General features: G+C 36.0%; 1 protein-coding gene across 4 annotated transcripts in view; it reads left to right on the forward strand.

Moving 5' to 3' along the window:
• The window catches only part of Syt1 (synaptotagmin 1), a 517,172-nt gene that overhangs the window by 306,201 nt on the left and 187,397 nt on the right, over positions 1-23,574 (forward strand). For all 4 annotated transcript variants that reach the window (XM_010639520.3, XM_010639515.3, XM_010639517.3 and 1 more), the window contains one exon: positions 14,793-14,975. In XM_010639520.3, coding sequence (XP_010637822.1) covers positions 14,810-14,975 — 166 coding nt within the window. In that variant the 5' untranslated portion in view covers positions 14,793-14,809. The remainder of the gene's footprint in view (positions 1-14,792; positions 14,976-23,574) is intronic.

Here is a 23,574-nt window from a genome sequence, read left to right on the forward strand (position 1 = left end):
TTAGCAAGAAGCCAAGTTAGCAAAGTACAGTAGAAAAATAAGCCTGCAGAGAAAAAAATTTGTTTTTGTCATTGCACAAACTAGACTATAGAGTATTTATATACATGCTTCCTCTCGACTTCAACAGCAATTGCCCTCTGAAAGGGCTTGGGAAAAGATATTATCTCCGATTACAGATCTCAAGATAAGGTCCTTGTAGGGTTGCTTCATACAACAGCTGCATACCATCATAAATTTCCAACTTTCAGCCCTATCATCCATAAAATACCAGCCTTTTTCTCACTAGATTTTCTCAGGGTCATGGCATGGCTGCTAGCAGTCCCAGGAGCCACTGTGAAGGGCAATACCGCCCAGCAGAGGAGACTGATTCTGCTGTGTATCACTTTTAAGGTCAGAAAAACATTCCCCAAAGTCACTCAGAAGACTTCCCTTCCTATCACAACAGGCTCAAACTAGATCATACACCCTTGCCTAAACAAAAATAATCAGATTACTACAATTAATACGTAGACAAATCAGATTTGCATTTGAGATGAGGAACAAGGTGATTTGCCTAGGGCAGTAGCTATCTGAAAAAAAAGTGTTTATCTCAAATTGTAAGAAATAAATAGCTGTTAGGTAAGCAACTGATATACAGTTTTGTTTATTATTATTTTGTAGATTCTGGACACTACTTACATCTTACATTTACAAGTTAACTCATTGGCAAGCAAAGGTCGAATTTGAGGAGCAAGCCAAATCATCACTTTTTAGCCTTTGTATCTGACGTATTTATGATATAAGCAATCTTCACTGCTACACTCAGCGCTTCTGTCTGGAACTTTCAATGGTTTCCTACATATGGGAGAACAATTTCCTGCCTAGAAAGGGGGACAGCAAAGGCTAAAGAATAAAAGACAACAGAGACTTGCATGATTGCAAAGTACATGGGGGTCCGGGAGTTCAGTGCCTCAGAGTGTGCAAAGACGAAGATTCTCTGACATGTCCACTCTTTATTGGGTACACACAATTATTACAGAGAGTATCAGGTGGCTTAAGGGGTTGCCGTGATCTTAGGTCTGATCCTGTGCTGATGCAAATCGCACGCTGGTGATGTAGGTTGACATGGGCTGATATAAAACTCATCCCTCCTCAGGTGAAACCTCTTTCTTTTGTAGTGCTACCTGGTTCTCAAGGAACCACGATTCTTCAGCTGGTGTTATTTTGCCACTGAGTGGCATGCCTTTAAAGACCACTGAGGCCTCAGCTTGCATCTTAACGACATCCCCATGCCACAGCCAGCTTTCTGCAAGGCAACATTGGGCCTTAGACCGCTTTGGTCATATTTTAATTATGATATGATTTTTCAAAAAAATGTATGTAGAAATGTCCCCAACACCTACATGTTATGCTTCCTCAGTCCAGCCTCCTAAAATCATATGGACTACAGAACATATCTCATTGAGTTGTAATTATCCTGTGTGGCTGGATCTCTGGGCATTCAGGTTCCGGATGAACTATTTGAGAATTATTCAAAGCATTTAGCTTCCTGTTGGAACCATTGTAGGGGCACAATTTATTCATTTGACTATCATTTTTCTACTTATTAGTGAGAGAGATTTCTAGGGACTCTGGAAATAGTTTATTTTTCAATTCAAATCTTGGCATCAACCCTTACTGACTGTGTACCTTTTGGAACATTTTATCATGTATAGTAAAGAGAAGACAATATCGCCTGACTCGGGTTTTATTTTGTGAGCATTAAATGAGTATATATACTTGAAATAATCACAGTAACGTCTGGCTATTAGGCCTCAATAAGTATCAGATATCTTTATGTATGTAGATGTACTATGTCTAACTAGAAGATGGCAACACTTTCCGTCTTTATATTTACCACCCGTCTGACCATGTATGGATTGATTTCAAAGCTTTGCTTCACTGTGTGACAAAACAATGACAGTTTGAACACAGTTTGATAAAAGAGGGCTTGGAGCTGCAAGCTTAGATTTTTCTCTCAAGTACCTGCAGCTCAGAAACAGCAAGAGTTCAGAGCTGAGTTTCAGCAAAGCTATGGAGAATGAAAATGCCAAATTATTTATCTGCAGCTTCTATAGAAAACATTTTAAAAGCCAATTGACTTGATCCAACTAAGCTGCATTTCTGCAATAGCTTCCAAAACAACTAATTTCATCTTACTCTACAAAAGTTAAAGAGAGGTAATTTCAATTAATATTTTATACAATGAGTATATTCACTAAGAACTATGTCAAATCTATCCATGGAAGGTTTCAATCCCATCTCTAGGTTTTCTTGTCTACCTTTTCACATAAAAAGAAGAAAGATAACTTTGAACCTTACTATGCCATTATAAAGTACACTGAAAGTCTTTTTAATCCATTTGAAAAGCAATTCTGTTATCTTTCCTTGACCATGACCCTGTCATTCTTACTAAAAAAGTTGGGAGACCCTGCAAAGCTGCCAATGTTCTCTTTTATTGAATGCTGTTTTAAAAATAAAAAAATAAATATGCTTTTATAAACTGCAGTGATATTTCATTACATAAATAGATGCATGAGAAATAGATTCTTAGCAAAAACATTAAATTGTAATATGCTTATATAAACAGTTCTCATATTTCAATATTTTCAAAATTTGTGTCCTTATTGTACCTGGGAAATTTTCAAATTTACATAAGACTTGATTCCTGTATCGTTACAATAATTCCATGTCTGGGTTTTGATTTAGATACATTTTGTCTGTTTGTTTGTTTCCCACTCTCTGATTCTCTATAATATTCGTCAAAGAGGGGAAATAATGTAACAATGCACACTGTTTTCACTTGGTTCATGGGTTCATTTTTATTTGAGCTAATTCTTCTGAAATTAATTTTGACAGTTAAGATGGCTTGGCAACCTGATGGGCTTGAGAGCTGCTTAGGGGGTTAGTACAGCACTTTTGGATGTTTCTGGGTGGGCCATGGAGAAATGAGTTTGAGTGTTGCCCTGCTCCCTGGTCCCTTTCTCTCTGGTGCTGTTCTCCTATTCTGATTCCTCATCTCGTGAAGTGAGAGAACAGCCTTCCTCTGCCCCATCCTTCTCTCATGATGCCCCTGACATGGAGCCAGCTAAGCATGGACTGAATCTTCTGAAACCAAGATCCAGATAAATGTCTCTTCCTTTAAGATGTGGGTTTTGGGTATTGTATCCCGGCAACAAAAAGTTGACTAAAACATTTATCTTGATTACAGTTGCTAAATATAACTATGGTTGATCTTCTAGGAATTAAAAACTAGCTGTGCTTAAAATTTTTATAAAGTATGATACTTTATAATAATCATTAAACAATGTTCATATTTTCCCTTAAGATATATATTTAAGGAAATATGTATTTTATATTTCAAGGTTTTCTAAAAATTCATACATTAAAAAATTCAGTATTATTTTATGTAACACTAAGAGAAAACATGGCAAATTAAACTGTGTCAAAATGGTTTCTTGTCATATTTTTATTTTGTACTTATGAAAAATCCATCTGATTTTTTTAAAACAGATTTTATTTTGTCCCAATCCTGGGCACACAAAAAAAGGAAATAAAACCAAAATAGATTGGTTAATGAATTCTTAAAATTCACAAAACAGACTTGATGATGCCCATCTCTTTTCACTCACATTCTCTTGTGTCATCAAAAGTCCTAGGATATATTAAAAAGCGTCTGAGCTGCAAAAGAAACCAACAGAACTAAGAAACAACCTACAATGTGGGAAAAAAATTTACCAGCTGCTTCTCAGACAAAGGACTACTATCTAGAATATATAAAGAACTCAAAAATATCAGCCCCCCCAAATATAAAGACCCAATTCAAAACTGGGCATCAGAAATGAACAGACATTTCTCAGACAAAGAAGTAAAAGCATCAAATAAATATATGAAAAAATGTTCCACATCGCTGGTCATTCAAGAGATGCAGATGAAAACAACACTGAGATTCCAACTCACTCCATCAAGAATAGCTGCTATCAAGAAATCAAACAATAGCAAATGCTGGCAGGGCTGTGAGGAGAAAGGAACCCTTCTTCATTGTTGATGGGAGTGCAGACTGGTGCAACTACTATGGAAATCAATATGGAGATACCTCAAAGAACTAGGATTAGAGGTCCCATTTGACCCAGCCATCCCTCTGTTGGGTATCTTTCCAAAAGAATTAAAAGAATAATACCATAGTAATATATGCACACCCATGTTTATAGCAGCACAGTTTGTAATAGCTAAAACTTGGAAACAGCCCATTTGCCCATCAGTAGAAGACTGGATAAAGAGGATGTGGTTTTCTACAAAATGCAATACTACTCAGCCATAAAGAATGAGAAATTAGAGTCATTCATAGGAAAATTGATGCATATTAAGAATGTACTCTTAAGTGAAATAAATAAGTCACACATGTGTAAATACCAAATAGTTTCTCTGGTGTGAAAAACTATAATCGTAAATAACATCCTAATGGTATAATTGACAATGTGAAATAGGAAGAAAAGGGCTAAAGGTATAGGTGAAGTTGGAAAGGTAGGGGAAAGAAAATAAGGGAAAAGAAAAAAATGTGAGAAAATGGAAATAAAGTATTTGTTAATAGGGAAGGGAGGAGTGGGTGAAGGGAGGGCAGGGGTAGAGGGAAAAAATGAGAACCAAAACCTGTCATGTACAGGTACAAGATCCCAATGATGAATGTAACTGTACTGAATACCTAAAATGTACCAATAAACTCATGAGGGGAAAAAAAGTCCAGAGATAAAGGATTTCTGTCATATTGCTCTACCTTTGCCACCAAAATCTTCAAAACTGCTTGACACTCACTCTGCTGGATTTGACGCTACCTGCTGGCATGAGCAGCCTTGAGATCCTGTCCTTGGCTTGGCTAGCCTTAGATGGCGTGTTGCCTGGAACATCAGTGGGATTAACAGCAGCGCTGAGTGCGCACAGGCAAATAACAGCTTGGCTCGGCAGAAAGTGAAAGTAAGATGCCACAGATTATGAGAAAAATCTTCATTACAGAGATCTGAAAAAATACACTTTAAAACAAGGTACTCTGTTGAATGTTTAATCCAACACTCAGCTATCAGTCTCCATGGCATTTGTCTCAGCCCACATGGTATGGACCTCACAGCACTCCGTACTGTGAGTTCCATCAGCCTTGCACATACCTCAGTTAGAACGCAGAGCAAAGTGTCGGCACAGAATTCATCTGTGTAGCTGCAAAGTTAAGTGTCCCGGAGCATAACAAGTCTAGTGAACCTTCACAGTTGTTTTCATTTCTCATCATACAGTCTTGATCACAAGATACCAACATGCAGATTACCAAAAAGAATTAGAATTCACAGGATACTATATACTGAAACTGAAAAATGAAGTAGAGTAGCAGATGTGATAATGGCACGGTCGTCTAAGTGTGAATGTCTGATATCAGACATCTGTATTTAGAATCCTGCTTCTGTAACCATAAACATGCTTCTTTTCTCCATGCCCCAGTTTCTTCAGGTAGTTTATAACTTAAATTCTTAGGGTGAGATCTTTACTGGCCTAAGTGACTTCTTCGTGCCAAATGGTAGCATTGTCTTCAGGTGAGGTGGAGGTAATCTGTCCTTGAATCTAGTACTCATTCTTCCTTAAATCTACTGTAATACAGCCCTGTGCAACCTACACAGACTTTTTACCATCACTAGAACCTGGAAGAAGAGCAGCCTTGTTAAGGAGGAGCTTTGGACGGGCATAGGCTAGAATTTAAACCTTAAACAGTCTCCTACTCACCACCTGCAGGATCCAGGATCGGGTGCATGGAGGGCCAGAAGGGAGGGAGACAGGAAAGGACAGAGGGAGGAAGAGAGAAAGAAAAGGGAGGAAAGGAGGGGGGGAGGCAAGGGAAGAAAAACAAAAAACTGAAATATAAAAACTTTACTGAAATTAGGCTAGCTTACAAATAAATCTAGGAATGATGACAGTTTTGACACAGGACTTCATTATGTTATGTAAACAATGAACATTAAGTCAAGGTGGTAAAATAACTACTTTGCAAGTAAAATCATTCTGTTTCCAACCTTAAGGAAGATGGATCTTGGAGAATTATTTTTGGAAAAGAAATAGGAGGGGTTGGATAGTAGATAATCTGGATAATTAAACTGCTCTTTATAAGAAAAAGATAAAGTATAATTTGTACTAAAAATATGAAACCTGGAAACTGATAAGACAATGTTTTCCAACCTCTGGGACTAGAAATAACTTCCCACTTAAATATTTTAAGGACAGGTGATGTAGCTCAGTGGGAGAGTGCTTGCCTCGCATGTGTGAGGCACTGGGTTCAACACCCAGTACTAGGGAGGGAGGATGCAAGTAAGGAAAATGGGAAGGGGAAGGGAAGGGGCTAGGGACAGGGAAAGGGAAAGGAAGGCAAAGAATTATTTCTCACTTCATTGGTTGCTCTTTAAGATCATCAAAGAAGAAAGTTTAAAATAAGAAATAGCAAAGGCATCTGAACTCTTAACTGCTAGGTGTGACGGCACATACCTGTAATCCCATCTACTAGAGGCTGAGGCAGGAGGATCACAAGTTGGAGACCAGCCTGCACAACTTAGTGAGACCCTGCCTCAAAGTAAAAAGGACTGAAACTGCCGCTCAGTGATAAGCGCTTGCCTGGTATGGGCAAAGCCTTGTGCTTTCTAGTTTTTAATAGAAATATTTAATATTTGCCTTGTAACTCTGACCATTTTGAGAACTGTCCATCTCCATTTCTCTCTCCTTATCCCTTTTGGACCCAAATTCCCTGATTCCAGGTCCTATTTGCTACTTCTTATTCATGCTTTTCTGTGTGTTTCCTGGAAATTAGACTTAATCTTGTCTTTTTTTTTACAATAGTCCAACCTTTTATTTTGTTATTTTTTTTTCTTTTATTGAGTTTATTGGTACATTTTAGGTATACAGTACAATTACATTCATTATTGGGATCTTGTGCCTTTTAATCTTAATTGTCTTAATCTTTAAAAAAAACTGAGTTGTCATTTAATTGTTGTCAAGAGATTCCATTGTAAAATGCATCAGAGTTTCTGCAATGGAAAAGGCAGCAAGCAAAAATCTCATGAGCTATGTTGATGGTGTGATCTAGTGTCTTTTCTTTTTCTCTCGCTTTATACAAAGCACAGTACTCAGCAGACATTTATACCATACACACAAGAAAAGAGCCTAGTGTGTGATAAGTGAGAATGAACTACAAATGATTATAGTTCTCCCATTAAGAAAAATAAATACAAAGTTATCCTAAGATCAAGAGAGTTCCTACTGGAAGATTTTGATCAGAGCAGGGAGAGAGACACAAGTAAAACCACTATGGCTGTAAAAGGCTGCAGAGAAGCAAGTCTGAAAGAAGGGAAACAGGACAAAGAATAGCGTGGCTTCAAGGAGATTCTTGGGAAATGCAGCTGGTGAGCCTGAAATATTTCCTCCCATCACACATTCTTCCAAAGATACCTTCACCATTACAACCTACACACATCTTCAAAGTGTGTAGTTATGACATTCATGTGCTTTGGGAAGAACATTGGTTCTGTTTGCAAAGTAATGCTAAGAAGGTCAACATACATTCAATTTGCAAAAGTGCTTATGAGAAATACTTCCTGGAAAACATACTCTTAAGCAAAATTCTCTTTGTACCTCTGAGGAGATGTTCATGACTTGATAAATGAGTAAAATCTTGGGGCTGGGGATTTAGCTCAGCAGTTTGGTGGCCTGCCTTGCAAACGCAAGGACCCAAGTTCAATCCCCAGTACCAAAAAAAAAAAAAAAAAAAAAAAAAAAAAAAAAAAAAAAAAAAAAAGAGTAAAATCTGAGACTACCTGGACCTATTTTAAATAAAAACAAAAGAACCCAGGTGCCTGTGTGCTTTAGGCTCAGCTACCTGCTGTGCTCCAAGGTCTGAAAAACAACCTTTCATCTGTGTCCCGGTATTGGAACCGCCATCAGAAGCCAGCCCGCCTCGGCCATGACAGGACATGTAATCTCTTGCTTCCCTCTTACTTCCCTCAAGAGAATTCATTTGTCTGAACTGGAAAAAAGATACACTTCGAGCCTGACATTCAAACATCTGCAAACTTGTGCAAGATTTTGATAGCTGCTAGACTTCACTTACTGCCTAAGGATCCTTTGGCACGGAAAGAATTTCAATGGAAGTGTTGACAGAAGTCCCTTTTTATTGTTCTAAAATCCTTTCCGAATGAATGTTATAGGTCAGATTCCCTAGGAACTTGTTCTGAGTCTGAGATAGATTTCTAGGGCACTATTTTCCACATAAGGGGCAGAAAAAAAGCAGGCTTCTCAAAGGGGGAGGGCTTGCTGCACTGACATGCAGCTACAAGGACTTTAGCTCATCTATGGGCCCCAGCAGGGACTAAACTGAGGGAAGGAGTGGGTCTGCATGCCAGCTGCAGCTGGTCAGTGGTTATGGGCTGTCCCCAGACAGGGACTTTAACCCATGGCAAGGCAATTTCTCTTGGCCAGGTGCAGTTCTTTGGGAGGGATTCCCAGCTGTGATCCTGAAACCCAAAGCGGGAGGCTGAAGGCCTCATTCTTGAACTTTTGGGTGTTAGACTCTGGGACGCTCATGACATCTACTATGGTTACCACCTTCACTCTGATAGGACAAGGCACACTTTGAAGAAATAAAATCACTACATTTTGCACTGCACTATACAGTCTATCTGCATATTCTGTAACACTTCCCAGACTGTGTGCAGTAATTATTCTGATAGTTACATTCAGTTTGGGATTTTTAAACTTTCAGTTGGCATCATAATACTTTTTGTTTTAGTCACAATGTTTTTTCACCTTCTTTCATTTGCTCTTTTATTTTGCATTCTATTACAAAATGCAATGTATAGAGATGTACTTCTCTAAGTAGTACTTTCTCTAAAAATAATTGTGCTTATGCAGTATGACAGATTCTCAGTATATTATCTGAGAAATCTCTATCAATTTGTAGATTTAGAAATAGATATAATTAAAGTCTTACTAAGAAAAATAAATATAAGGGAACAGAGGGAAGTTGTCATGGCAACAAAATCTTGATTTTTTTTTCCTCATTTTTTACCATAAAAGTAGTAGCCTTTGTGATACCTGAATGTTTTGTCAGCATTACATTTATCCAATGGCTATTTTGTATATTATATTTGCTAAATATTTGGTTGCATCATACATTCTTGACATTTAGCTTCTTAATTATGTTTTTAAATATTTTTAATCTGACATTAGGAAATGAAATTTCTTTCCCAAAATCCAGTTTTCTCAAAATCAGAACAATGGTAAAGGTTGTGTTGTTGTTGTTGTTGTTGTTTTATTGTTGTTAATTTACAAATAATTGGGGTTTATAATATATTGAGGGAAAAGAAAATATTCTACCACAAACTTAACATTTTCAAATGTATCTTTCCAGACGTTTATCTACAATAATTTTTTTATTTAGAGAAATTTTATAATCTATATAATGTCTCATAATTTGCATTTTTCATCTAATACTACCATGTATTTCAAGTTTGTAGACATTTATATTTAATAGTATTTAATAATGCCATTTTATATACTATCATAATTAGAAGTCCCCCTGTTAGGAAATTTCGGGTACCATTAATATTTTAAAGTTACTTTTAGCATAATTATATTATTTGTACATCCATCTATGATTATCAAGGACTCCTAGAATATTAATGAGCCCTTCCAAAATTTTTGATATGCTCTGTTTTGGTTTTGTTTTTTTGTACCCAGGATCAACCTTGGGGTTGAGGTAAGCAGCCCAACCACTGAGCTAAATCCCCAGCCCTGCTCTATTACTTTAGTACCTACAAAGTATTTTTCAAATATATTATATTTCTTAATTGTGCAGTAACTTCTCTACATATTTTTAATTGACTACATGGTATCTTGTTTTGGATTTTCAGTTTTTTGATAATTTGTGAAATTAAACACATATTATTTTTTTAATTTATATGAAGAGGAGAGAGATTTGTATTTCTTTCTTAGAAATTGTTTACATCCTCTGTGCTGAATTTTGCTTTGAAGAGAATTTGTTTTCCTATCCAATAACATATTTTAGGGTACTCCAAGAGGGTGAATTCCACTTCAATGCACTAAAAAATTAATTATATGTGTAAAATCAAATAATATATTTATTTTTTGTTGTTGTTGTTATTGTTGGCTTTTTGTTTTTTGAGACAGGGTCTCACTATGTAGTTGAGACTGACCTGGAACTCTCTATGTAGCTCAGTCTGGTCTCAAACTCACAGCAATCCTCCTGCCTCAGCCTCCCGAGTGCTGAGAACCAAGACCTGTCATGTAAAGGTGCAAGATCCGGATGATGAATGTAACTGTACTGTATACCTAAAACATGCCAATAAATTCAATGAGAAAATAAATAAATAAAAGGGAATCCTAAGTTCTTCATCAATACTAATCTAATTTTAATAATATTAGAATGGTACTATTACAGTAGAGTTACAGAACCAACCTTATATCAGATAAAACATGTATAGGACAGATCACTTAACTAGGAGAGCCACGTTTTACTTTCTCCTGAAAAATAAGGTTAAGTTACTACTTGGGTTTGTACCGAGGATTAAAGATACTACACTTAACTACCAATGACAATGTTTTCACACATAGTAGATGGCCAATATATTATAGGGTTAGTTTTATTTGCCTCATGTAATGCTATTGTAGCTTAACATTCTCTTATTAAAGTGGCTTTCCAAATTACAAGTCTCAAACCCTTAGTGGATTGAAAACTACTGTACACAATTTTGGGGTAAAACTATATATTTTAGTGAAAAGAAAGAACAGAGTGGAAGATATCAGATACTTCACATATTACGTTTTTACATGAAAGTTTCATCTAGTCTATAAACTATAGGCAGAAAGGGTGGATATACTAATGACACTGTAAAATGTTCTTCTTACTAGGTATTATATTCAGAAGTTCCTTCCCCAAAACAGCAGATACCCAATTCTACTAATTACCTCTGTATGACTTTAAACCCATATCATAACCTCCTTGTACCTTAGTTTTCTCACCAGTAAGGTGGGTGATAATTATACCTATCTCATGGGAATAGTAATAAGAACTCTATGCTTTAAATATATCTAAATAACATACAAGTGCACAAAAAATGCTTAGTTATTATTTTCTCAAGACTGGAGAATATAATTTTTTTCTGAATAGGCAAACAATGCTACCTACACTAAACTATGTAAAAGAATATAAAGTTGTCACATAGGCAGGATTGAATAATGAGCTAGGTTTCCCATTCACAAAAGGAAATATTTATGTCTTTATATTTTATGACCTTAGAAAATTGTATAATGATTTGCACTAAATGAAAAAAGCCTTGTATAAATCTCTTGATTTTTGAAAACTCAGAAATGGTAGATATAATATTGGCTGGTAAGAGTGAAAAGTTTATAGCTTTTAAGGTTTTGTTGAATATCTTCCAAGGATACCTTGAAGAATAGTTTTGTTAATTACAGAAACATTTTTCCTTTTAAAAAAACTGAATAAACTGCTAGCAAATTTTGTAAATGTGTGCTGTATTTAGCAAAAATCTCATTATTCCCATAGTTGTATATCATTCCAGTTATATATAGAAAAATTATATTCCATAATAAGCTGCAGTAATATGAAAAATATTTAACAAGTGCAGTGGTAGAGAACCAATCTACCTGTGCAGGCAAAGGCTAGAAACAACCCTGTGATCACTTAAAGGGAACCACTGATTTTCAGTAGCATTATTATATTAAGGTTTTTTTTTAATTTACCCCAATTATTTCTTTTAAATCCCAAAGTAAACCAGAGGAATTATTCAAATACCCTCAACTATCCTGTAAGGATATCAAAGTATATCATAAGTTATGATCCTCACAGCAGAGGAACAAATTGACTTGTTGAATACATATATATTAGTGTTTCATATGTATGTGTGCATATCATTTTATTCTGCTAATTCATAGGAAGTATAAAAGGTATTCCATAATCAGTATCAATAATTTCACCCAAATTGTGCATCAATGTAAACCAGACTCCAAATTTTTGCAAGATAGGTTCGTAAGCTAAACAGGATTAGTGAAAGGCGAAAGAATTATACAGTCTGAAGAGGAACCAGAGTATAGCTAAATAAAAAAGTGGAAATATCTACTTTTTGGAAAATTCTGAACTGCCAAGTGCTGTTAAAGATGGATGGATGGATGGATGGATGGATGGATGGATGGATGGGGTGGATGGGTGGATCATTCAAACAATCAATGGAACAAACCTAGGTGCCAAACATTAGACACTGTGCTAAATTCTTTATAATGGTTACCTCATTTCACAGTTAGGTATTTTTTCTAAATATGCTCATTTTGCAAATGAAGAAACTGAAAAGGAGAGACAATCTGAACCCATATCTTTGTGATTCTACCCTTGGGATTATATTAGTAAATATCAGTGGAAAATAAAAGGCTTAAAAAGAGAACTAATCAGCTAACAAAAAAAAAATGATTATCTGTGTACAACCTCAGACATGAACAGCTTCCAGGAGATCCAAAGTCTCTGGATTTTAACATTTTTATAACTCTATGCATCTAAGATTATTTTGCTTTCAGTTATACTTTTACTAAATATATAGGTATACATAATTATCAGAAAGTCTGTATTTCATAAAGATCATTTTTTCAATTTTTATTTTTTATTAGTCATGTTTGCAGTACATAGTTATGTTCCTTGTGGCAAGTTGGTGCGTGCATGTATATAGCACAACATAATTTTTTTCATCTCCTTCCCCTCTCCTTTTTCCAATACCCCCCCATCTCTTGGTAACCTTTGCTTTTGCAAAATATTTATCTCCATACTTCCTATAATCTCTTCTTTTATTTTGTCCTTTATTTATATTTGGATTTCCCATATAAGAAGAACCATGCAATATTTGATCTTGTGCCTAATTTATTTCACTAAACATTGACTCAACATACATCTATTTTCCTTCAAATGACTCAAATTTGTCCTTATAGTATAGTAGTCCATTGTATATAAAGGCTACATTTTCTTTGTCCATTCATCTGTTGATGGACATACAGGCTGCTTCCAAGATTTAGCTATTATGAATTGTGGTGCTATAAACGTGGTATTCATGTATCACTGGAATAGGATGCAATTAACTCAGGAGTATAGCTAGAAGAGGAATAACTAGGTTGAATGGAATTTCTAGGTTTAGTTTTCTGAAGAGTATCCATCCTAATTTCCATAATCATTGTACTAGTTTACATTCTCATCAACTCTGTAATAGAGCTCCTTTCCCCAATGCGACAGCCTTGCTAGCATTTATTATTTTATTGATAGCCAGTTTTTCTAGAGTAAGATGGAATCTCAGTGTTGCTTTAGTTTGCATTTCTTTTTTTTTTTTTTTTGCATGTGTTTGCTGATTTTCCTCACTTGTTTGCAAATGAAAATGTCTTTCCCACCCATCAGATTTCCTATTGTGACTGTGAATTTATTATTTTTCAGGCCTATTCATTTCCTCTTTTTCTGCCCAATCATATCTACTTTCTCATCAACACAGTCTGAAACCTTAAATCACGCAAAAAAAATTGTAAAATACAAAATAAAACCTTTGGATTTCCACATATGGATTTACTTTTCCTCCTTTAGAATGCCTTTCTTACATTGATCTATCACTACACATGTGGTATACTAAGAAAAATCCTGGAAGGTCAGCCCTCACTCAGTTCTTTACATTTCAGAAGGTGGGTAGATTTAGAGGTCAAATGCCTTATCAAAATTCATTTAGCTAGGGAGGAGGACTAGAATTGATTTCTCAGAATTCAAAGCTACAATTTTTCATTGACTACTTTAGGGGGTTGTTTTTTAGTATTTTGAAAGCAAACACACATTTGAAATAATTGAGAAAATTAATTTAATAAATTTATTGGATAATATAGTCAACTTAACAATGAATGTAACTGTGCTGTATCCCTAAAATGTACCAATAAACTCAATTAAAGCTGAAAAAAATATATAGTCAACTTAAGTAACTTAAGTAAATTAAAATAATTAAGCAGAAAAGTCATGTTTGATCATCAGTGCCTTGCTATAAGTAGTGAATTTACCACATTTCCTATGACCAAAAAAAAAAATCACCCAGCAAGATAAGTGGAATATTGATAATAGTAAATGTCAAAAAAAAATGACTGGAAGGAAAACTTACCAATAATAAATGAGATTTGAGAATCAATTTTTGCATAATTTCATGATAGACTAGCAATGTTTTAATGGGATAATGTATAACTATTTTAAAAGTCACTAATATTGTGAATGTATGCTAGCACTTATCAACATTTCCAAAACAAATCTCTTTTCTTTTAGAAAATACAAAATGGTAAAGAGTATAAAGTCTATATATTGTCAATAATTACTTTATAATTCATTTCAAAGAGATAGGGGCTAGAAGTTAAATCTACATAGCAAAAAAATGGGCTGTATAAATAACTAATAGATTTGACAGTTTATATAATATCATTGGGAGAGAATGCTATTCAGTAATTATATGTGGTTTTACCTTCTGGGAAAGAACTCTCCAGTCTCTGTGGTCTTTTTAATATTTCATGAACCAACATAAAGTGATATGCTAATGATAGACTATTTACCCAGGGAGCAGGTGCAACCTCTGCTGTCCTTTTATCTCTGTATGCCTTTGATGTGGGATCAGGTAAGCCATTCTGAATTGTTTTTCCTTTGCTTCTTTTCCTCCCCTCAGTTTCCCCTGAATCTAAAATGGTGAGTGAAAGTCATCACGAGGCCCTGGCAGCCCCGCCAGTCACCACTGTTGCGACTGCTCTACCAAATAATGCCACAGAGCCAGCCAGTCCTGGCGAAGGAAAGGAAGATGCCTTTTCTAAGCTGAAGGAGAAGTTTATGAATGAGCTGCATAAAATTCCATGTGAGTATCGTATATTGTTACCTGAGTAAGAATATACCGTTAAAAGTCACTTTATCAATGGAGGAAAAGAAGCAGGACTCTCAACGTTCTGTAATCGTAGTATTTTTATGGAAGTATTTCAATAATAATATCAAATAGTCTTGGAAATAGAACATTCTTCTTGTGTTGGATGGCAATGCAGCTTATTTTTAAAATTCTATATGCTATATTTATTGTAGATAAGATCTTTTATGTCTATTTCTCTCAAGAATACTAACGCCCATAGGTTTTGTTGTGTATGTTTTTTATTTGCATTTATGAAACTATTCCAATTGTAAAGATTATGTCCTCTCCCCAGCCTCTGGTAATCTCCATTCTATGGGATCAAAGTTTTATATTTCATATATGAATGAGATTAGGCAATATATTTCATCTTTTTGTGCCTGATTTTATGTCACTTCGTGCAATGTCCTCTAAATTCACCCATTTTTCTGTAAATGACAAGATATCCTTTTTTGGCTGAATGAATATTTTATGGTGTACATATCACATATTTTTTATTCATTCATTCATTTATGGAAACTAAAATTATTTCCGTGTCTTGGCCATTGTGAATAATGCCACAAGAAACATGGGAGTGATAATATATGTCTTTAACATGCTGATTTCATTAGCTTTGGTTATCTGGCCAATAGTAGGATTGCTGGATCATATGTTTTTAAATCTCTGAAAAACCTCCATCCTGCTTTCAATAGTGAGTAATTTGCATCCTGACCAATAGCTTACAAGGATTCACTTTTCCCATATCCTCACCAGCACTTGCTGTCTTTTGTCTTTTTCATAATTGGTGATTATCTCATTGTAGTTTTAATTTGAATTTTCTTGATTTCAGTGTAGAGCTTTCACCTCCTTGGTTAAATTTATTCTAAAGATTTTCTTTTTTAGTTGTTGCAAAGGCAATCAGTTTGATTTTCTTTTCACGCAGTGTATAGAACCATTGCCGATTTTTACATATTAATTTTGTGTCATGTGACTTTACTGAGTTCATTTATCAATTTTGTTAGTGGAGTCTTTAGGGCCACATATATGATCATGCCATCTGCAGGCAGGGAAATGTCTAACCTCTTCCTTTCCAATTTGGATGGCTTTTCTTTTCCTTGTGACATTATCATAGGATTTCCAGTACAATAGGGAATAAAAATATCAAAAATGGGCATCTTTGGCTTCTGGGTCCCAGAGGAAAACTCTCTGCTGAGTATGATGTTAACTGTGTGTTATATGTTGCCTTTGCTATGTTGAGGTACTTTCTTTCTATATCGAACTTATGAGCTACTAACTTTCTACATCTAAACTAGTTGTTTATCCTGAAAGGATGTTCGTTTTTGTAAAATGCTTTTTCTCCCTCTACTCAAAAGGTCATATTGTTTTGTCCTTCATTCTGTTAATGTGATGTATCACATTGTTTTATGTATGCTGAGTCATCATCCTTCTATCCATAGAATTAATGTTATTTCACCATGTAAGAAAAAAATACTGTACATGCTACTGTCTTATTTACTTTCTTTCTCGCCAAAACTGAAAACTTTTCAAATGGTCTTTATGTTCCTGTTTATAAGTCTGGCTAAAAGCCCCTAGGAATATCCATGTATTGCTACCTTGAAATTTCCTTCTCCAGATTCATTAGTCTACCACCCTAAATCTCCATCACCCACAAAAACTCAGGACACAAGCAAAATATATACAAATTTTTTGCCAGAGCATAGCACACATGGCCTCAAGTCCAGCTGCCAATGGCATCCTTGATCCCAACCAAAACCTCCAGCCTAGATTTTACTAGTTGCATCTCTATCAGCATTTTGGTCTTCTGAACTCTGCCCAGTTTGACCCACCAAGCTCAGCTCATAACATTCTAGGACTTCTCTAGCCAGCATTTCCAAATTTTTCCAAACTTTCCCCAAGAGCCAGTTCCAAAAGTTTTTGAACCACATGGTAAAGTAGACATAGCAACAACTCCACTTATCAGTACCAAAATCTTGGTCATTTCCCCACCAGTAAGACACAATACCCAATACTCACAATTTAGAAGAGAGATTTATCTGGGCTCACAATTTCAGAAGTCTGAGTCCATGAATGGTCATCCAGGTCCAAAGGAAAAAGTAGAAGAGTCTAGTAGAGGAAAGTTGCTCACATCATGGGGGCAGGAATCAGAGAAAGGAGGAAACAAGGAGGGAGATTTATCCTCTCAGGTCATGCCCCCAGTGACTCACCTCTGCTGACCAGGCCTCCCCTCTTAACAGCACATTTATCTACATTTCTAATACCACCCCCATGATCCCATAACCTCCCAAATGTCCCACCTCTGAACATACACGGTCCTTGGGGGATACTCCAGACCTGGAACATAACACCTAATGAATTTGGTTTGCTATTATTGTGTTGAAAAATTTTGCATCTATGTTCATCAAAGATATTTCTCCTGTTGTATTCTCTGTAGGGTCTTTGCTTGGTTTTGGTATCAGGGTAATACTGGACTCTTGAGATGAGTTCAGAAGTATCCCTTCCTGTTCAACTTTTTGAAGAATTTGACAGAAACTGTTATTAGTCCATCTTTGAATATTTCATAGAATTTAGGTCATCTTCCCCCAGTTGTTCTGATCTACATCTATATGTTTCAATAGGAGGTATTTATTTTAATCTTCACAGATGCTTTCTCTGTAAAGTTCTATGCCAGGTTCAGTGCTGGGCTGTAACAAAGTCTGGGATAGTTGTGGCTATCACAGTGTCATAGAAGCCCAGAGCCCACTATGGCAGTCATGGTACTGGGGCATGCTAGGATCCTAGGGCAAATGTGGCCATCAAGGCACTGCATTGGGACATCCTAAAGCCCAGGGTACTATCTCAGGTGAAGCACATAGCGGCTGTGGCTAATGCATTACTGCCAGAAGCCTGGGGCCCACAATGACAACTGTGACTCTGGGAACTCGCAGCCAGGAGCTTAGAAGGACGCCCAGTCTCAAAGCCACCAATATCCACCAGGCAGTAGTGCATACCAGAGAGTGAGTCTGCTGTGCAGATCTGAAGTTTGAGATGATAGAGTCCCTCCTGGTGCTAAGGCAGGTCTAAAAGCCTTAGTCTCTATGTACTGGTCAGTCTCTATGGGCAGGGCCTCAGAAGTCCACCCAGTGCTTACTGTAATGGATTCCAAGTTAAAGTCCTGGGCTCTCATTCACACAAGAAGACAGTCCCTTTTCCTATTCTGTGGAACATGGGATTGGGAAAAGGATGGCGTAACTACCCTTCCTATCTGCTTTAGTGTATCTTGTCTTATACTGTGCTACAAGTGGGAAAGGTACTGTGATTTGTCCCATGGTTCCCTACCTCTTGTGAGATCCTTGTATCTGTATACAGTTGCCCAAATTGATGTTTCTATATTGGACAACTTATAGGATCCTACTCTGCTATCTTACTTTACGCAAATGCTAACAACATTTCATTTGAATATTAAACAGGTTTCTCTTTTTTTCACATTTGAACACATTCTATCATTTTTCAAGCACTGGGAGCAAAGTTTTGAGTTTATATTCTAGTAGGAAGGAGTAATAAAGAGACAAATACATGTAGTGTATCATGACATTAATTTATATATGGAAAAAATATAAGAAAGTAAATGGGATACAGAAGATGTTGAAGTTAAAGGATTGTTATCTTTAAGGTTATCCGCACTGATTTTCTTTACACAAAGACCTGAAAGTGAAGGAGAGAGCTATCATAAAATCTGACAAAGTCCTTAGGCAAAAATCTGCCTGAAATATCAAGCAGCCCAATCTGCCTTCAGTACAGTGAACAAAGTAGAAAGAGGCAGAATATAAATTTTTATGTAGCAGAAGCTACATTATGTGAATTGCGGATTGCTCTAAGGAACCTGGATTTTACCGTGTAAAATAAAGTGAATTTTTGAGAACTTTTGAGCAGAGATGGCCCTGGATCTTACTTAAATTTTTAAAACATCCCCTTGCCACAATATTGGATGTGCCCTACAGAGAGGCAAGGACAGAAGACAATGCAGGCTGTTGGAATAGTCCAAATGTAAGATTTTTAGAATTTATGAGAGAATTATGCTATAAGAACTACAAAAACTAAATGAAAAATATGAAGAATCAACTTATGCCTCAGTAATTAAAAACTTATTGACTTGTCCATTCACTTTTAACAGAATCACGTTAATCTGAAACATACTCTTAGCAGAGTTCTCAGTAATCACATTCTGAGCAGGAAAATCCATAGCAGATTAGGGACAGAGATGGTCCACTAGATCAAGCCTCAGGGAAAAGAAAACATTTCAGTACCCTTCTTTGCATTACTGATGAGCCCAAGTACTTCTGACATACCTTTGAGTTTATAATTACCAAGTAGAAACCAAATGTATAGACTATTGGTACAAATTCTCACTTGAAGGGTATTTTATGAAAGTGTTTGCATTAAGAGAAATAGGTTATGGGAAAGTGAAGAAAGTAGTACGTAACACCAGATCAAGTTCACTTCCCATCATGTCTTCAACATCTTCTCTACATGAATAAACAATGTGAGAAGCTTAGCAGGGCTCATAACCACTGGGCTGAAATGGTCCCCGCTTATCGGCATAGCTCATTCACTAATTCAGTCTTTGCCCAGTAGTATCTGCTTAGGACTTCCTCGACCACACTATTTAAAATTCCGTCCCCTTTCATCTCACCGTCTTTGCCCACATTTCCTGTATTCAACCTTTGCTGTATTCCGCCCCATATTACTAAGCAACATCCGAACTACCATTTTATTGCTTGCTCTTAAACTTCTCTGCCCCCCCTCCAAAATACTGTAAGATTATGAGAACATTAAGTTGGATTTGTTCATGCATAGACACATCCCAGGTGGTCTCTGGTACATAAGAACTACTCCTCTCGGTGTGTATTTCATGAATGAATGAATGATTAAATGTCAATTTAGCTTGTATTGTGAAGAATCCCAGGCTTCTGAGACCTTAATATGCTAACAAATTAAAGCACATTGTTAAAGGATAAATTTTCCATATTAAACACTGAGAAAAACCATCATTTCGGTGCTTAACTATGTCATTCACGTTGAAAAACTAAAATATTTCCATCTTTATAATGGCAATTCTTGCATTTTTTAGCCTTTCTCACTTACAGCCAGCTACTACTTTTGTTTTCTTTCTGTTCATTAGTAAGGAAACAATCAGCTGGAAAAAAGATCTATAAAGCTCTCTTCCTTTTGTTTCCTCTATTTTATGCCTTGCTAAGCCATTGCCTCATTCCTGCATCTCTTTATTAGGGATTTTAGATCAAACCACATAATCAGTCTCCTCTTCCATGAAAATTTGCTTTTGACCCGCGATCTAAAATAGAATAGTAAAGGATCTGGATAATGCCTATGAAAAAATATCATGTAGCTAGCACTTTCTTTATTGTGATAAGAAGAATCAAGTAAAACATCTAAAATCTTAAAATTACATAGTAAATAGGTGTTAGAAAAATGCAGTTGTGCAGTTTTTTAAAAAATATGTAACGGTGCATATTTTACCCTTTCATTTTAATCTGTCACAATTTTTACTGCCCGTGTAATTGAAATTTGTAATGGCACTCATGCACAGGAAGAAACACTCAACAAAAATAAAACCGATCCCTAAAATCAAATTCCTCTGGGAGTATATGTTATATAAAAGGTTATCACTTTTGACTTGGCATAATACAGTGTGACACTAATGACAGGTAACAAATTAGAATATTAATCGATTTCAGTCTCTGAACTAAATCTTGGCTATCTGGCAGATGTGTGTTTTTGCAAAATTGATAGCAAACAGCTTTAGTCTGTCACTTGAAATTCCCACTTGTAAGAAGAGAGGTGTGACAATGGCAAGGAGTGTGCATGTCATTAGTTAAGTAATCGGCACAGTCCAGCATGGAACATATTCAAACCGCATTGCCTGATGATATCATCCATAATACCATGGGGCTTAAAATAAAAAAGGAAAAGGAAATGGCAAATGCTGAGCATTTTTATCTTCCAATTCATTCCGCACACTGTTATCTAAATGAAGCAGACAAGGTTTTTCAGAATGCTTCTTTTATTTTGCAACTTTGATTTTAATATGACTAGGGCCAGGGTTGGTTTGTAAAGCGTGAACTCATGTTATCCAAATAGCTATGATTAAGGTTTTGATATTCATGAGCTTCTTGAAGTAGAGTGTACCTTTCCTTAAGTGCAGCAGAAAGCCACATAGCCAAATCCTAACTCTCGGTTCAGAGAAAGAGCAAGTGCGCTAAAGGTAGTTGTGTTATTCGTGCAAAAATGTTTTGGGGTAGACAGTCTAACACAGGAATTTTCAAATTCAAGCTCTGGACAGAGAGTGTATGAGTTCAGATCTTAGCTCCACTCACGTATAATATTAGGTGCATTAATATTTCTGAGTATTGGTTTCAGCCTTTAAAAATGGGGACAGAAATAAATCCCCCGTCATGAAATTGTTGAGTAGAAGCGGCAATGTATATAAATACTTAGCAGAGTATCTGGCATAGAGTAAGCCTTCTTTAGGTGTTAACTATTATTAACCTCAAGCTGTCATTTTAGCAAGTCTTTTTATTTTGGAAAAGCTCTCTATTCAGGTCAGGAAACTAAATTGAGAAAATTCCAGAAACACTGCAGCGAAATATATGTGCGCTGCATTTTTTAAACCCACTTTAGTGAGGCCTGTCCTAGGAAAGGCGAATTACCTCTTGGTGTCTCTGCATCCCATCACTTCTTGTACTTTTCCTTTTCTGCTGTAATTTCTCCTACTCATTCTCATGCCCTTTAGCCCATATATGTGCTCATGGTTCACAAATCAGAAAGAGCTCAGCAAAATTACATACATAGATGTTGAAGAAATAACAGTTTACTTCCTTTGTGCTCTAAAACTTTTTCTCTTGACCTTACTTTGCTCCTCAAAACTACTACAGTATTCTACTTCCTTCTTTACATCTTCACCAAAATTATTAAAAATTATAACCCAAATCCTATTTTATTTAACTCCCATTAACCACTTTTGCTCTGATTTTCATCCTTTAAGTGCCATTGAAATCGTTCCCACAAAAAGTCACTGGGTATTTCCTGATACAGGATTGTAAGGGTTTTTATCATTCTTACTATTGGCCACCATCATCTGAAAACTCATTGACTTCTATGACTCTACACTCTGTTTCTCCCCTTCCTTCCTCCTCACCATACTCTCCTGCACTGTGTGGTCCTGATTTGTCATTGCTAGTGCTTTCCTTAAGTGACAGAGGTTCTTGTTTCACAGAGTTTTACTCTTATTCTACACAATGTCTAAGCAATCTTGTTCCCAAAGCTTTCTCACTGTGTCTTTGCCTCCTTGAGCTGTCACCAACTTTCTGTCTGCGTTCAAGTCCTGGGAAGGCTCATTCTGAAATACTCACACACAGCCAGCACTTCTTTGTTCCAGTCTCTAATCTTTTCTTATGACTTTCTCTCTTCCTGGAGTCCAAGTAACCCTGACACATGTTTATCATGCAGACATCAGCTCATATATGACATCTGGGACAAGAAGTTTCCTCATTTCCCAATTAAGGATATGTGAGTCTTCTAACTTTGAAAAGCTCTTCATTCAAATGTGTCGCTTTCTTGGTTATCTGGGATTTTCTGGCTATCTTCTTCACTGACAAGGAAATTTCTCAGAACCGGAGACCATTGCTTATACATCTTTGTATTCCTTGTACCTTTAAAGTGTCTGATTCCAAAGACACTAGTAAAATTGGTATACACTGGGCACTGTGTGGGGGTGACAGCCAAGAGCAAAGCACTTATTCAAGAGTATGGGTCAGATAACATAAGGGTGTGCATTTGTTTGAAATAAATCAATTTCTGCTAGAATAACTGTATGAAATACCATATTCCAAAAATTAACATTATACCAAGCATAGTGGTTCTTGTGCTATGCTCGGAGCAATTAGAATCTACAAAGCAATAATTTCAAAGCTTTTCACCCAAGTTTTGTCCAAATGAAATGTCATATAGTGAAATTTATAAGGCAGGTATACAAATTAGAAGCATTGCTGTACGTTTAAGATGTCTTCCTTGATCATCCTTCTATAAGCAACTACAAAGACCACTAGCTATGTGGAACACAACCTGAAATCAGTGGCCTTAAAAAAAAAGTAGGTATATCAGTATTAAACCTCATAGCAACAGCCAGTTAAACTGGTAGTGGTTTAATATACTATACGCAAATATTCATCAACAAAGAAAATGAAGTCAGATAATATAATTTTCCCCTATGTGGCTACAGACTGAAGATAATACTGCCATATGTCAATGTCATGAACATATGAATATCATAAAGCTAATAGCAAGAAACAAATGTAGAGAATCCTTAGGAACATACAGTGTTTCCTAGCGTGTGAATAACAAGGTTACTGTGATGAACACCAGTGTTTATTGATCATTTAGCATGCATGTCTTTGGTGTTCACTCTGTAACATAAATGTAGTAGCTTTGTAAAAGCTGTATTAGTGAGAATAATTGCTATCCCCATTTTATAAGAAGCTTTTTTTTTTTTTTTTTTTTTTTT

Source organism: Fukomys damarensis, unplaced genomic scaffold, assembly GCF_012274545.1.
Source record: "Fukomys damarensis isolate Sample0158 unplaced genomic scaffold, DMR_v1.0_HiC HiC_scaffold_15, whole genome shotgun sequence".
In the NCBI taxonomy this organism is placed as follows: Eukaryota; Metazoa; Chordata; class Mammalia; order Rodentia; family Bathyergidae; genus Fukomys; species Fukomys damarensis.